The sequence below is a fragment of the Oreochromis niloticus genome, linkage group LG5, assembly GCF_001858045.2.
Source record: "Oreochromis niloticus isolate F11D_XX linkage group LG5, O_niloticus_UMD_NMBU, whole genome shotgun sequence".
Classification (NCBI taxonomy): Eukaryota; Metazoa; Chordata; class Actinopteri; order Cichliformes; family Cichlidae; genus Oreochromis; species Oreochromis niloticus.
Window position 1 is genome coordinate 29,842,452 of NC_031970.2, and position 17,095 is coordinate 29,859,546.

The window sequence follows — 17,095 nt, forward strand, 5'->3', positions numbered from 1 at the left end:
TCATGCTGGGAAACGGAGCAAATTGTGCCCGCTCGTCCCCCTCCTCCAGGACGTGGATGGCTCAGTCAGCGACAGGCTCAGGGAACATGTGTTACACCTCTGAAGTGACAGTGTAATTAACCTCTCTTGGTGTTGGAAGGGGAGCTTGGATCGAGACCTGGTGTACCTGTCGGTCCCCGATGGTTACGGTTGCCAGCAGACACTGGGTCAACGTAGAGCATCACCAAGGCAACAAGGAAGGCCACCTGCCAAGGCCAAGCTGACCTCCCCCTCAGTTTCATCCTGAGAGAGAGAGAGGGAATGGAGCAAGAAGAGGCACAAATGGAAGAGAAGAGGATGAAAAGGTCATCGTGAGAGGTCAGAACCTGTACCTAAAACAAGAAGAAAAAAAAACAGGAGGCAACAGCAGAGCACACAAAAAATATTGGTTTTTCCAAGAAGCAGAAACAATGTGAGAGGTAACTGTCAAAGGTCAAAGGAAGCAATGAGAAGCTTGAGAACAGACTAGGCCTGCAAAAAAATTCCTTCCTACATACTATAGGAAGGCTTAGATACAGAAACTGCAGGACCTGTGCGCTAAAAGCACTCTGTTAGTGTAAAGTTTTCAAATTTTCTTCTTGCAGCTGCAAATTACAAAAGGGCTGACTTTACAAGAGTTAGAGCAGAGGAAACATGTCTAACCCAGAAACAGTAATACATGGTAAGAGGCTGATGATTGGGCTTTTTTTCTGCTGTTGCTTCTTGATTGGCTGGTTAAGGCTGTTAAACATGTCCAAAAAAGCCAAAGGTGAATTGTTTCAATTTCTTGTATTCTTTTTTGTGATAAACAACCCAAATCTAAAAGATAAGCTTTTAACTTCATATATGACAAAGAAAAGAGGCAGGTTTTCACATCTGAGCTGCTATATTGAGTGAACTTTGGCATTTTTGCTGGAAAAAATTAAGTTATTCATTTATCTAGTCTACTTATTATTATTATTAATCAGTTAATTTAAAGAACTGAAAAAATTAATTTAAAGAAAAGAAATGAAACCATCTCACCATGTTACCTTGAATTGTAGGAACGTCATATAATTACTCTGTTTTATTGTTAAAACAATGACTTAGTTAACAAAAACCACAGAACAGTAATTAGTTGCAGCACGAGATGTGTTTCACTTGCCAGTACGTGATGCGGGACGCCATCTCACCTGATGGTCATCTGTCTCCTTTGGTCTCGCTTCCACTGTGTGGCTTCTTTATGAACAGCGGCTACAGGCCATGGCTGCATTCACTCACACCACCTCAAATCACCTCCTCCTTTTCTTCTTCCTCCTGCTTCCACCTTTTCCTCACCTCAAACAGAAGAAGGCTCTGGAGAAAGGAGGTACAAAGACACGCTCAGTCAGAGAGGCCAGGCTGCCCTGGAGTTCCTCAGTGGCCTCGGATGGCCTTGCATGAAGGTCTACACACACAAACAAGCATACACCCGCACACACAGGGGGTGGAGATGTGAAGGCCCAGATTCTGTCAGATCCATTGTTTACAATAGGTTCACCTACCCCCAGGCTGAATGTGATCCCCACTCTAGACATCACACGTCTCTCCCCTTCTCCCTCACAAACCCTCACACTCTGTCATGTGCGTAAATACACCAATGGAAAAACTCAAAACGTGTGTGTGTAAGACACTAAAAATTAAACTGGGTCGAAAATAGGTCTGCGTAACAGAAACATGCCAAATAAAGCAGTCTAAAACATTTGCTTGCAACAAATCAGATGATCACACAAGCCATGAACACAAGCTGTTTCTCTCTCTCTCTACACACACACACACACACACACACACACACACACACACACACAGAGCACATTTACACAGTGTTTGCTAAGTAAATTCAAAGCCTATCTAAAGACAGCAAGAGAGACCCCTCTAATTACAGCTGAGTGACAGCTACTGATGCATGTTGCTGTCTGCACACTCTCATACCCACACACTGAGTAAATTACCATCCCACCATAAGAGTGTGTCAACACACCTCTCTTTACAAAGGGACAAACTCTGCAATCTAAATGAAAGACAACAGATTCACATTAATAACAAAATGTTCTCCCCCTCCTCGAACCTTCATTATTCATCATAACTCATTGATATGCAGCTCAGTCCGCTAACATGCTGAGAAACTTCCCGAGTAGATAGGAGCTCCCGCCACACCTGCAGCCATCTATGTAGTACCACTGCCCCCTAGTGGGGAAGAAGCAAACAGCAAAGGGCACGAATCTCAGGAAAACAGGAGGCTGCTTTGGCGAGAGTGAGAAAGTAGCTGGGCAGTGAAAGCGAGCAAAAGATCATGTGAATGAGTTATTGTTATTGAATTATCATTGAAAGCAGCAGCAGCATGGGTTAGAGAGAAGACGGCAGATACACACAAACAGATATTGTTTGTGTGTTTTAAATTTATATTTGTATCACAGTATCTATATTCCTGTCTATGTATATGTATGTGTGTGTCTTTAGGTTGTTTTTTTTTCTAGTACAGTATCCAAGTTGTGTGCGCTGTGTGGAGGGATCAGGCACGCTGCATGATTGTACGATTGCATGCAAGACTATTTCACATTCCTTTTTAAAGGCTGGGTTATGGCACGCATTTTTATCAGCTTTGTTCTCTGATACACTCATTAAGAGAGCACAGTTGTGCATGTGTATATGTATGAATGTGTGTTTTTGTGTGTGTGTGTGTTCTCCAGATGCAGCCCACTGGGACTCAGTGAAATATGCCATCAGTAACAGCAATATTGTCACCTTTATTGTGTCTCACACAGACCACAGATTGTAGCCATTTAACTGTGTAATAAATGTAGCTTATATATACTGTATATCTAGATCTATTTGTATCTATTTGTGAATAAGTGTGAATCAGCACACATACACACTGCAGTAAAAGGCCAAAGTCTCTGGTGACATTATGTTAAAGCAAGATGACGTGTGCGTGGGGCTCAGCTGGTTGTCATCACCGTGAAGGCTCGTTGTGTTTGGCAGGAAGGACATGCACACTTTAGCAAACAGTGCAACGACATCCTCAAGTCTATCTAAGAACATCAAGCCTCACTCTTTCTAAAATAATCGCTGCTTCTGTATCATCCCTTCCACCTCCTCTCTCACCAGGCGCCTGTGAGGTCTGGAGGCCTGGGTTGTGTCACTCCTTGCAGAAAACACACACAGGACTGACACGCCGGCTCATTGTCATGCAATGAGACGATCCTACCTCTGCCACAAATACATCCTGTGTGCCCTGCATCCGAACAGCATCATCTGCCCGTGCTCTGCACGCACGCGTGCGCAATCACGAACATGCACCCATGAACTTGCAAAATTATACTTGCATGTATTATACCGCATACAGTCTCTGACCTCATCAGGAAAGATGTTTGCTGTGCATCAGAAATAAAAGGCTAAGACACTTCCCGCAGGAAGGGTTTACCGTGACACCGTGATGTTTGTCACTCACAGATTATATCATTTGTCAGGGCAGCACAGGAAGTCGCGGCTCGGCAGAACTGCAAAAAACAGGCGCCATATCATTATTTGATAACCTCAGTGTCTCTTGCTTTGTTTGTACCAGTGTTCATAGGCAGGCTTTGTGAAATTTTCTCTAATATTAAATAATCTCTTTTAAAAATAAATGAGAAACAAGAAGATTTGTATCTGTTGAAGTCTGCTTCAGATGATTGACGGGATAGTTTAGCCATCAGACTGACTGACAGGCTGATGTTTGCCTCGCCAGCCACCAAAAAGATGATGGCGATCCATTAAACATGGTGGTTTGGACGAAGGAATTCTCAGCAACTAACAACAGCTGAGCGTTCTTGCTGCTGAACACATTTCACTAACACATAAAGTAACACAATCAAAATAAGCAGGATGAAATTAACATAAAAATTAACATAAAAATTAAATGAGCATAGACTCACATTATGAACTGCACTTTAAATTTTTTATGATCCCAAGGCCTTTCCTCTGACACTACCCCAAGACTGAAGATGCTGCTCGTCTGCCCAACACTACACGGCGAGAGGCAATGATAGTCCTTTAGGTTTGACTGTTTGTGTTACAGTTAGATTGTTATGTTGGCTGTATTGGGCCAATAGTGGCTTTATTTTAAATGCTAGATATTTACTGCTGTCAGATCATAAACATTTTGTCCCTCTGCAATCAATATTAAAAATAGATATGCATTTTTTATCTATGTAAGATCTGAATGGGTCTTATGGGTTTTAAATATATGTATAAAATATACATTTATATTACATGTGCATGTTTATTTGATTAGCTACATGAATAACTTGAACATACATCACTGCAAGCCAAATAATGTATGGACAGATCCTCGTGATCAGTTACATAAAAACAGTATATTATTTGTCTTGTTTTCATTTCTTTGTGATTCCTTTTCAGAAATAATGCTTGCAAATTACATATTTAGCAGGAGTTTCGTGTGCTGTTTCTTCAGCAAATAGATAATACAAGGACCTTGAACAGAATCTAACAAAAAAAATTATTATTATTATTTTTTTTTTTTTTGTGGAATATGTTCAATTTCATGAGACTCTTTTTACTTAGGCAAGATTAGTTTTCAGTATTGGATTTTAGTGGTTTATTTGGAATTTAAAACTATTTAAATAGAATATAAAATTCAAAGAAAACAGAAAAGTAGAGCTACCAGACACATGAACGTAGTCTCTGGGTGAACTCCAATAAATGTGAACACAAAAAAACCAACACAATAAGATTGTAGACCACACAAGCATCACACCAGCATCTCAGTATGCTGATTTTCTCTGCCCAGACAAAGACCAAGCAGACAAAAAGCATATCAGTGTAAAACAAAGTGCATCTCCCTAAGGCGGAAAGATATTGAAAATGAAACGGGCAAAAGCACAAAGCCCAGTGGAATCTTATGTGAAGCGTTTCAGATTTCTGCCGATATGCACAGTATTATCATTCAGTTAGGATGTGTAATGTTCTGCTTCTATATATTTGTCTGCTTTCAGCTCTAAAACCAACACGGCATGGTGCTCCTTGCCATTTCCTCTGGGTCGCTGGGCAGATAGAGCGGGTGTGTGCCCACACACAAATGCACTTTATTACACACAGTGAGGCACAATGTACAAACTTAAATTAACACTGCGGTATGCATTCATATGGCACAGCCCTTTGCATTTGTCTGTCCTCCTTTGCCCAGCTCACTTTCTTCCTGCTTCTTGTTTGTTCCTCCTCACCCTTGCTCGCCAAAGGATTCTTGCCTCCGTGCATGTGTGTCTATGTGTGTGTGTGTGTCTATGTGTGTGTGTGTGTGCATTCGTGCCTTTTCGTTTCTCTCCTCAGTGTGCAGATAAGCATCTCTGCTTTTTTCAATACCTCCCAACTGCAAATTCTAATGACACCCCAACAATCTCTCTGCTTCAACTCATAATGAAGAAGACATCTTAAAATGTCAGACATTACGCATGTGAGTCAGACACATGAAGGGCACGCATAAAATCCGAGCCACCCTTCAGAAAATCTTCAGAACTGAGGCATGTTTTGTTTTCACATTGACAACAGCGTCTACAGAATTTTTAGTTGATGCCTAAAATCCTAAATTACTTTGTTTTGTTTTGTACTGTTAACATTTTATGAACAGGCGTTTAAGTATAATCTTTGGTAGAATCAGTATGACAGTGTGCATAACTGCATAATAAAATCTGCACTAGGTCTCTGTGTGAGGTACACAGCAGCTGAGGATTAATAATACGTCATAGCACATGATTCTTATAAATATTTTATGGTGGGGGGGGTCAGAAGCCACCTGAAAGATACAGAGCAACACTGAATCTGTTTACTGTCATCCACCCGCAACATCACACCTCCTCCACTGTATTTCTTCCTCCAATAAATCAGCAAGCAATTAAATGGAAGACCCCACATTTGCTGAAATGGCCAGGTGAGGAGACAGAGAGAGAGGAGAGAGAGAGAGCTGCAAGCAACAGTCTGAGTTCGGGACCATTACCTGGCACCGGTATCGACTGCAGAGTTCAGAGAATGGCCTTGGCACTGAGGTACCATTATGACTCAATTGATCGGCCTGCACTTAAGTCTAAATCCCACCTTGTTGCACAAGCTATCGTCTCAGAATCCGGCGGCCAAGAAATATACGTGTATTTAGAGCGGTATGTGCAGCAAGCTAGAGAATGAATCTATTTTTGTGTCTCTATTCTTTGGTGTGTTTTCCAAGGTTGCTCTTTGGCACCGCTCTCATTCTCTCTCTGCCAACTTCCACATCCCCTACTTTTCAGCACTTATTTTACTTGCTTCACTTCCATAGATAAAAGCCAGAAATGATCAGAGTCCCACTATACGTTTCATGTGCAGCAGGCGACCAGCCACTCCTGGGAGTCTGGATGCCGCTCATAAGCTGGTGTACACATGTCACCCATTCACAAACATGCCGTTTTACTGATACACCCATCTATGCAGATCACACCTGTTGTACAGTTAGATTAACTCAGCAGAAGCACTTCTAAGGTTGCTGAATGTACCTGTCATGTTCCCACATTGCTAACAAGTCTCATTAAAGTGTTTTAGCATCCTCTTCCACTGAATTGGGCGGCAGGGAGAGGAAGTACGCTGTTAGTTGTTTTATAAAAGGGGATGAAGCGTAGGCACTAACAGGCTAATAAACATTAGCTCACTAATACAACAAGTCTGTGTCCAAGGCCCACTCCCTGGTTTCCTCAGTTTGTCATTTAAAACCTAGACAGCCAGCTTGAGCAGACATAGATCAGAGAAATCCTCCTCAGAGCTGCTGACAGACAGAGGCACGGTCCAGCAGTAAATCTGCCGCACCCTAATAAAGCAATAAAAGGCCATTAAAAGTCAGTGTCCCTCAGCGGTGGAAGATGGATGGAAAGGAGGAAAGAATAAGAGACACTTTTTGGTGATTGTACACACCCACACCCATTTTGGCAGCTTTTCTTCCCCCCTCTCCACTCGAGACAAACTAGGTATCTGCAGTATTGATGCTTCTCTCCTGTTGTTACTCCTCTTTTATTCTTGCCATAGCTTGCTTTTGTGATAAAGAAGAAGAAAAAAACAAGTAGAGACTGTGATTTAGGGGGGTGAAGCACAATCTTTATGTACTGTTCTGCTCGCTCAGTAAGTTCTCCATTTCCGCAACTGATCTGCCTTCGTGCTAGAATGATTGCATAGCAGGCTTTCACATTTTACTCACCGTGTTGTGCACAGAAACAAATATGAAGTAGCTTTTCACGGTCTCGGTTTCTTCAGTGCCAAATTAGTAATCGTGCACTCAGTGTGTCTGCATGGTTTTAGCATGAAGTGGAAAGCAACTTTTTACTCTCGTGTGCATATTTCCTTGTCTGTTTTCTCTTCTCTTTCTTTACACTTTCATTGTAAGTATATGTTATTTTCCAGTTCTTCTTGTTTTCCCCAAGCCATAGAAGAAGACTTATATGAAGAAGAAAACTGGTTAACCACAGCGAGGCAGGAAGGACACAGCGTGACCTAGTCTAGTAATAAAGCGACTGATCCCTTCACCTTTCTGTGCAAAGAATAAGAAAATGAAAGAGTCAAGAGCAAAGTGTGCATGCTGCAGTGTATTGCTAACTCTGACTGGACCCTTCTTCTGTGGCTGCTGGTATTGAATGGCGGCCTGGAGCCAAACAAAAGGAGACCTGAGCCCTGACAGAGAGTCCCCTGAGAGCAGCAGCCATTCATTTTGTTTTGTGCCCAAATTATGATTAATGGAAAATAAACAGCCTTGATGTGGAGCTGGCTTTGATTTTCTTTGAGCTTTTGGCCTCTAGTTGTGCGTACTGCTTTGACCCAGAAAAAAGCACTGGACAAACACTCTGAACACTCTTTGGACGGCTAGATTCGTTCACACAATTGTTTTAATTAAATGCCCGCACAAACACACACACAGGTAAAGGAGCACATTCCCTTTCCCCTTCTTCTCCCTCACACTCGTGCAAACGCACATGTTATTTCTCACTCTCTTGCTGTCTGAGCACATCCCCACCGAACTCAGATATGCAGACAAGTGACATCTTGATTATTTCAGTCCCCACTCCTGTTAATGACCAGCTTGTGTGTAATTATATTAATTACCATACGTGCCATGGCTGTCAATTGGCCAGTCAAATTAAAAAAGAGAGGTTGGTATGTGTAGGAAAGAGAAAGGGGGTGAAAGGAGGGAGAAGGAAGCAGCTTACAGATAAAAGAGTTGTAGACAGTGGAAATAGCAGAGTGGAAGGAATGAAAGGAGAAAAAGAAGTCAGAAAAAACAGAGAGAGGCCGAGAGTATGAGAGAGGTGTGTGTGTGTGTGTGTGTGTGTGTGTGTGTGTGTGTGTGTGTGTGTGTGAGAGAGAGAGAGAGAGAGAGAGAGAGGGGGAGGTGATCAATTGTTCATTTTACAAAGTCACTGAGACGTGTCAGCAGTGTCAATAAGTGAATTAATTTGTCTGTGAGTCTCCCGGGCATGACACCATATCACTGTGCTCCCCTGAGACAAGCGGGGCCTTTAACCTTCTCACACACTCTTACAAAGCAATTCTATGTGAGGATCATACACAGATATCAGGAACAGATCTACCAACAAAGGAAATTTTTAATACAATTACACCAGTGCCTGTGATTCCATGTGGAAGCTTGCACCACACACAAAACCCTTTAGGAGGATTGTAGATTGCAAAAATGTATTAGTGTCCTTGTGCGTGGGTTAGCTGTTGGCTCTGAGTCCACAAAATGCATTTGAGGAAACACATTTTTAAATGAACCCATGGTGCTATTTTTTAAAGGGTCCCTAGATCTGATGGAAACATAATATATTGTTCAATACAGGGGAATATGGGCAACAGATAGCACGCTTGCACAATTCCACTTCATGCATGATTTACAGCAAATTACAGTTAAGTTGAATTGATTTGGGGTATTTACTCTCTCTCTCCCGCACACACTCACACACAAAGGGGTGCAACAATCATTCATCCTTATCAAAATCCATCCCTGAGAGAGGTTATTGTCTGCCAGTGACTGACATCAGTCAGCCACCAGGAGGAGGGACACTCAACCGCTGGCTGCCTGCTGTTTTCATTACGAAGCCATTACTCCCTACACTCAGACATACATTCCTCTGAACGTCTCGTGACTATCATGCTCCTCCCTGTTGAGGTCTTTCTCTTATACACTCATTCAGTTTCAGCATCCCATTCAGCTCCCGCATTAGGCCGTCTCTCTCACTTCCTCTCTTGCAACTCTGTGGCTTTTTTTGTTTTTTTATCCCTTCCTCTTCTTCACAACTTCTCCCTTTTAAAGCTCCAATCCCGCAGGGGTGAAACCCTCTTTCCCCCTCACGAGCTGTTGCGTTGTTTGAGGGCTGCTGTGATGACCGCCCCAGGCCCTGCCGTCGCCACACGGCTTCTTCGCAGCAGCTTTACAGTGGACCCGGGCAGCACAGCACAGTGGGAGCTTTTCATAATCCCACGAACACACTCACACTGTCGCTCACAGTTAACAGCACATCTGCCAGCTGCCAGAGGGGCCCCGAACAGGGACACGCAGTCTCTCAAAGAGACACACACAGATGGACACAAAAAATCCAAGCACACACACACACACACAAGTGGAAGCAGCATATTGCATCCAAGGTGATAGATAGAGCACTGTGGGTTGCAACTGTGCCTGTTCAATTACAATCATTACTATCACTTAGGGAGATTTGTCATGGTCAAAGTGAGTCGGAGCTACAGAGAATATCACCTTGAGGGCTGTAAGGTGGAGTTATTTTCAGTGTTTGCAAAGGGATGACGACATTCTCAAAAATCTCTTCCAATTGGAAGTGACTCAAATTAAAACATAAATGAATTACTCCAAAATTCCAAACAGATGTTTTAAAAAAAATAATCCCTCAGTAGTACATGACGGATTCTTTAAAAGCTCCTGACACAAAGTGGACAATAATCCAATAACTCATAGTCAAATTACTGTTTTCAAGACAAGTGAGAAGTTTGAAATACACTCCTACGTCCTTCACCATTTCTCTTGAGCTGGACAGCAGGAGTTTTCATGTGGCAGTGTGAGCTGCCAGTCTAAGCAAGACCTGCTAGACTTAGTCAGAGGGCTGGTGTTATGACACCACACAGGAAAACCAAGCCCTTGTTGTCTTCAACTGATTGACTGTCTGACAAAGGACAGGATGAAGGGTAAAGAACAACTGTGGCCCTGCAACAAGAGATCTTTACTGCCGGGACCAGCTGAAGCCTACTATGAGAAAATGATTGATGTGTGAAAGAAAACGTTAAAACATGAGATGCTTTAAAATGCTTTCATAATCTGATAAAATGTTTGTTTGAGTTCATTTTTATTAGAATGTACAGTGAAGCATGTGATGCATGGCTCCTGGAGGTTTCTTCCTGTTAAAAGGGAGTTTTTCGTTCCCACTGTCACCAAGTGCTAATTCAAAGGGGGTTGTTTGATTGCCCGGGTTTTCTCTGTATTGTTGTTGAATCTTTACCTTACAATATGAAGCGCCTTGAGGTGACTGTTGTTGTGATTTGGTACTACACATATTGAATTGAATTGAATTGAATTGAATTGAATTGAACTGATGTATCGTTCATTAACAGATAGATACACGCTGGATATCGTTCTACTCCAAGCCACCTTTCACAGTTAATGATGTATCAAATGTTATCCCCCTGGCCTGTAAGCACCAGCTGAACTTTACTCTTTTTTCACCACAGGTCATGACTTCTGTCCACTTGTGGTTTTGTGGTTGAAACAAAAGTGAGATGCATACCACACTCTTACTTATTGATCTAATATCGCTCCTTCCTCCAGTAAAGTCATGGATCTCATATTTTGAGAAGACACAATAGTCCTCTTAGAGCTGGCTTTCACTAAGCCTGGTTTCATGACGATGAGTGACGGCATTATTTTCCAGTGCTATTACATGACGCCTATTCATGCTTTCTGGTTCAATATCCCCAGAAGCTGCCTGAAATAAAAAGCTGTCCAGGACATTGTCATTTACAAATGAGGGTCCTTTCCCCTATCCCTCTCACGGACACATGGAAAGTGACATGCCTCTCTAGTCTTCTTCTCTGGTCTTTTTTCTTTTCCACCACTCCTTGTCCTCCTCCTCCTCTTAGTCAGGAAGTATCCACTTATCACAGAAATCTGTTTATGCCAGTGTGCGTGTGTGTGCGTGTGTGTGCGTGTGTGTGTGCGCGTGTGCGCGCGTGTGTGCGTACATGTGGAGGTGAGCTCCAATCCGTCACGCTGCTGTCACCTCATCAGTCCTACATGTCTAATTCTTACTTATTCATATATCACCCACAACACCTTTTACACACATGCACAGATTATCATCATCTCAAATATGCAGTGTCCCCCCCCTCCGTCACACATAAACAAGTACACAGATTTGCAAGATGCCATTGTGCAGAGTTCCTGCTATTACAGACACACGTCATTTCACATATAGGCTTTCTGTTCCTCCCCTTCGCACATACACATCTTTCCCTTGCATCATCATTTCTGTCTCTCCAGCTCATTTCTCTCGCCTCCCCTGCTCTCCCTTTCCTCCTCCTCGCTGCCGTGGCCTCTCTGCTTGACTGTGTCCTCATGGACAATCACAAATGCACACAATCCATCCCTCCCCACCTCATTCCCATCCAGTCATCCCAAACAGCTCTCTGTGGGGTAAGTAGATAGGAGGTTGTTGAGACATGTAGAGCAGAATAGTCTTCAGAGGATACCTGCTGTCCCATCACTGGGACCTGCTACAAGAGGAAGGGGGAGAAAAAGGGAAGGGTATGGATGAGAAAATTGTGTGTGTGAAAACTGTGTACGTGCATAGATCTGGAGGGGGGCTGCGGAGGAAGAGAGGCAGAGGGGGTGAAGGGTGGAAAAGGTTGACAAAGACAGAGGAGAAGCCATCCACCGCGGACAGACGCACAGATATCAGAGTGCCACCCTCTTACAGGTGTTTGTCACAGCGTGTGAGTGAGTGAGCCCCTGGAGGACGGGTGGGTGACAGGGAGTCAGGTTGGAGAGAGTAATCTCCACAGGATTAAGAGTGCTGCTCCTGTGTTAATGTGACTGTCAATGAGAATTAAGTCTCCGGACCGATCCCCTCCACCGGGCTCCCCTCTCCCTCGCCTGTCGGCCCTGTCACACTAATGACACCGCTTTCTGTGGAGTGCCACTACCGGCGCGCTCAAAACAATGGGGAAATAATTACACAATACAGTACAAATTGCAGAGCCGAGCCACAGGACGGGCAGGGATACAAGCGAAGGGAGGGAGGGGGAGGGAGGGTGGAGGGGATGGGATGGGATGGGAGAGGGAGGGTGGAGACAAGGATGACTAACAATTACAACACGATAGGGGTTGGGTCTCATTACTGCGCCCATTAACATGCACCGAGTAATTTTCCCCACTCGGGCTGTGTGTGTGTGTGTGTGTGTGTGTGTGTGTGTGTGTGTGTGTGTGTGTGTGCACTAGACAAAGACACACACACAGAGAAAGGGAGAGAAGAGAGAGAGAGAGAGAGAGACGCTTCTGTGCGTGTACGCCCAATAGAGTGTGGCCATTAGGTTCTGCAACACACCTCCTTGGCTCCGTGCGCAATCTGCTTGGAGAACCCGGCGGCACTTCATTTCTCTCTTGTACGTCTGAGCTGCGCGCCCCCCGCTATTCCCAGCCGATCTCAATCCATGCAAAGAGATTAGAAGGCGAGCAAAAAAGAGTCTGGTCAGCGGATCAGCCTGGCGGATCACTCAATAGGTGCTAAGCGGAGCCGAGCTCCGACCGATCGCTTATTTAACCTCACAGTGATGAAACACTGCATCAATCTCACCTCATTTTTCCGCGGTCTTTCTAACGGCACGCGCTGCACAGGATCACAAGACCGACGGCCGTTTGAACGGGCTCGTCGTGTTTTCCATTCTTTTACGCAAAGCTATGAAAATGAGGAGAGATGAGTGATCAGGAGATCGGCGAGGTTTTCTTTGAAAATTACGTTGTTAATAACACATCGTTCCCCAGCAAAACGTGTCCGCTGCGCTCTGAGCCAAACAGCAGCAAAGTTGCTTTCAGTTTGCCAGTCAGTCGCCACCTCTTCTCTCCCTGCTCGACATAGAAAAATGCTCCACATACAAAGTCCTCCTCTGACCCTAGCCTCTACGCGTTAGCCTACTGACCGCGCGTTATGAAGGAGACAAAGAGAACTTGAACGTGAATTATACTAATTTAATCTAAAGAGAAGGTGGTAAAACATCTTACCCAAATCTATAACCGCAATGGCATGATCTTTGGTAGCTGTACAGAGTCCAGGTGAGGCGATAGTAGAGCTTTGCCACTTTCTGTTTCAACTCCAAGGCGTTTTGTTTTCACACCAAACAGGGCAATCCTTGTAAGTCTTCCGCCCGGGTACCCGCGCACAAACACGCTAAAGAATGAGTGAGGAGATATGCTGCCACTCCGCAGAGCCAACCCTCCGAAACCGGGCTAGAAAACAGGGCTCGCGTAATAAGGACGTGCTCCAACTTGCCATGATCTCGTTGAGTCCCATCTCAGAACCAGACTGAGGAGAAAGTCATCAGAAGTGCGTAATTCCCCCAAAGCGACACCGGGTTGATGACACTCCGCACAAGTTCATCTCCTTACGTGAGTCTGTCACACAGAGGAGTTATAGTCGCCGGGGAGATGCTGATGAGAGTGATGGTATAGTGATATAGGAGTGATAGTTGCTCTCCCGTCGCTCCTCCCGAGCAGGGATCGATTGGACCTGAGAAATGCGATGCGAGCCCGTCTTCCCCATTCAGAACACGTGCAACAGCGCCCGCCCAGTTCACCAGCTCCCTAGTACACCCCTTCTTCCTCACTGATGTCATGTAGTTTACAAGTAGCCTGGACCGTACGTATAGGTCCGAGGAGAGATGAGACACACGTCAGTGGGTTGTTTTTTTGTTATTTTTTTTGTTTTGTTTTGTTTGGATTGCCATTAGTTAATCTTAACAAGTTGTTCCATCTTACTTTTGATTTCCAGAATTTTTAAACGCTGAGGTTATATTAAGTCCTGAAATTTCTTCAGGACATAAGCTATGTGGCACAAGTTGCAAATTATATTTGAATCAGAGATGTCGATCTAAAAGGATTTTACAGGATTTTTTCCCGCTTTGGCTTGTTTGTTTAAGCCGATCAGTAGTTTCAGTGCCAGTTAAGGTACGAAGTACACGTACAATGTACATCGGTGATTTCTATGGATTTGCCTAGTAATGATCACAAGCTGAACATTCACACTTCAGCTATCGCCACTTCATTATTCGTGTATTCGTGTATTCGTGTACCCTTGTACCTGTGTGTGTGTGTGTGTGTGTGTGCGTGTGTGTGTGTGTGTGTGTGTGTGTGTGTGTGTGTGTGTGTGTGTGTGTGTGTTGAGTAGGAATGTCTGCTTTTGTTCCCGTGTGACTGACAGGTGCACGACCGTGCATGAGTCGCTGACCTGTGCTCGCCAAATAATAGCCCACCTCGCCCCAACACTTCGCTCATGTTACAAACAGTGTGTGGATATCAATACTTTGGTTCCTTGCTCGGATATACACGCGGATGATGTAAAACTACCCACTATCACCACCTCCCTTTCACCCACCAAGATGTTAAACAGAATTTAATCACCGCAGCCTCTCCGTTACGCACCAGGAGACAGCCTATCAATTATTCCATCCCCAGAATATTCTAGTGTGTTGATGGCGATTGATTGCTTTGCGCTGCATTTGCAGTCGTTAAGACTTTGGGGAGGTCGATGCCTGCTAACGACCCAAAAGTAAGGGCTATCCGACAGAGTCAGATGTCTTCCTTGTCTTCTTGTTGTCAGCATTGCTGCGCGACAAGATGGACTCAGTGTCAGCTGAGGAATTTTTTTTTTATTGTATTTTTTGAGGTTATGGCTTCTTTTTTTCCCCTTTTATTGCTTCTTTAAATTTTATACAAAAATGAACCACGTGCCGTGAACCACATCATGAGGCATAGATAATCTCAGGCACCCTCATCTGACACTGCCCTAAGCACCTTGGGACCATTTTTGCCCCCTGTGTACAGAGTGAGAAAGTCCAGTGTGTTGCTTTGAACCGATTAATCTTTGCTTGAATCTATTACAAATCGATCTGTCTGGCTTTGAACTGAGAACAGATTAGACATTGATGTAGGTTTGCAAGACGTGAGGTACATGCAGCACTTTTACTCGCAAGATCCAGATAAAAAACATTAAACCGAAGCAAGTATCCTAGTTTCAGCACCACGGAGAGCGCCAGACGCGCTGCATACAAATTCAGCGAGTTGGACAGCTCCAGACTGTTCCGGTGTTCCGTCACCGGGCTTTTCTGTGGGTTTACTTTGCTGTCAAGCGGCTAATCCACTTTGCAGATAAAAGTGGTTTAACGGTGTAAATGGTAAGTAAAGGAGGGGGTGGGAAAAAAGTTGATACTATATCCTGTTTGCAGCGGCAAGTGATTGTATCTACAGTCCTGAACCTGTGTGTCCCAGTGGGGATCGGAGGCCTTTTATCTTAAAGTGAGGCAGCTAATGGATGCAACAGCCCACAGCACTTATCTCATCTATCGTTCGTCAGAGGGTCAGATAGTATAAAAGGAAGCTGCATCATGTGGACCTGGCCACTTTTCTGGAGAGCGCCGAATGGTGTGAAATTTAATTTCCTTGCGTTTTACCTCACATTGCATTTAGAGATTTAAAAGTCACCAGATTTATTTTTCCTAAAAAAAACAACAAAAAAACCCTAAATCGTTTTGGCGTTTAAGCTAACATGACAAAAGGTCGCAGAAATGTCCTTCTGTGTTGAGGAAAAAGTAAGAGTATATGCTTGAAGGCCTCCTGGCATGTCATGTAAAGAGAGACCAGGGTTATAAGATATCGTTTGGAATTCTCCCCCCCAATAACCGTCACACAGGGGAGAAAAACATTAGGGAAATGTCTGTTCATAACTTGAGGAATATTTCTTACTGCTAGATCGATATTCCTGCATTAATCCTGCTGAAAGGCACTGTTTTTTTCTGGTGTGGGCACGCCTGGAAAAGTGGCCATGGTAAGATGAGCGGGCTGCAATTGATTTGTCTGAGTTCGGCGTGAGAAATGTTTGTCTTTTGAGATATATTAGACTATGCTAATGATCGTGCTGCAAATTACAGCAAGAAATGGCTTTATGAAAGAATGAAGGACTGACGGCTCAGACGTGATCCAATCGCTTTGTTTGGAATTCCATCCAGTAATTAAACCTCAGTCTTTATTTGAAATCGCTCTTATCATCTTGATGCTATTATTAATTCTCACTGAAGAAAAACAAAATCCACATTTCTAGGAGGGGGAATATTATTTTTGACCGATTACACCAGTTAGAAAAGCCGTAATGTGCATCCTTAGAAGTCTGAACTGAGGCCTAAGGTAGAACGGTAAGACCTGACAGGTAAGAGAAGGAACGCTGAGCAAAAGCTGTCGTGTGCGCACACATAGGGAAAGTTTTAAGTACTTGTAACTTTCTGCAGTTTATCTTATTCTCGAAATGGTTTGGGTGATCGAGTGTGCCTTCTCGTCCATTCAGACGATCCATTTTGAATGCGCTTGGGTTTTTGCGCTAAAAAGCATGACTTACTCATCGATTCGCAGCGGTCATGAAGGTTAATGAAAACAGACATCCTGGTTCCTCTGCTTTTGATCCCCCTCTGCATCAAGATTCTTCATTTCTTTACGAGGTCACTGGCAGTAACCCGAGCAGGGCCATAAATAGTGTCCATCCCAGACAGGCCCGGTGTCTGTCAATACTCTGAAAGTTCAGACACAACATCCGAAAAGAACACGCAGAAGAACGACTGCTGACAGCAAACTTGGAATATTGAAGCAAACGCTTTTGAACAAATATTGTCTCCTTGTGACCCACTGGGTATGTTTGTGAATAAATTACTCTCAGTGTCTACACCGTTGAACCAAGTCTGTCAAGAACGATCACACAGCGCAGGCTGACGATTTGGCCTCATGTGT

At 43.9% G+C, this 17,095-nt stretch overlaps 1 protein-coding gene and 1 long non-coding RNA gene across 3 annotated transcripts in view; one reads left to right on the forward strand and one right to left on the reverse strand.

Annotated features, from left to right (window-relative positions):
- The window catches only part of tafa4b (TAFA chemokine like family member 4b), a 38,666-nt gene extending 24,750 nt beyond the window's left edge, over positions 1–13,916 (reverse strand). The window contains exons 1-3 of one of the 2 annotated variants that reach the window (XM_025906975.1): positions 13,328–13,916; positions 1,191–1,353; positions 122–282 (exon numbers count right to left, since the gene is read on the reverse strand). In XM_025906975.1, coding sequence (XP_025762760.1) covers positions 122–282; positions 1,191–1,270 — 241 coding nt within the window. In that variant the 5' untranslated portion in view covers positions 1,271–1,353; positions 13,328–13,916. The remainder of the gene's footprint in view (positions 1–121; positions 283–1,190; positions 1,354–13,327) is intronic. The other variant, XM_025906976.1, reaches the window with a different exon arrangement.
- LOC102082004 (uncharacterized) lies at positions 248–2,855 on the forward strand. Its single transcript, XR_265958.3, has 3 exons — positions 248–357; positions 1,345–1,442; positions 2,727–2,855. It is a non-coding gene; the product is annotated as an uncharacterized LOC102082004 (long non-coding RNA).
- Positions 13,917–17,095: the final 3,179 nt, after the last annotated feature.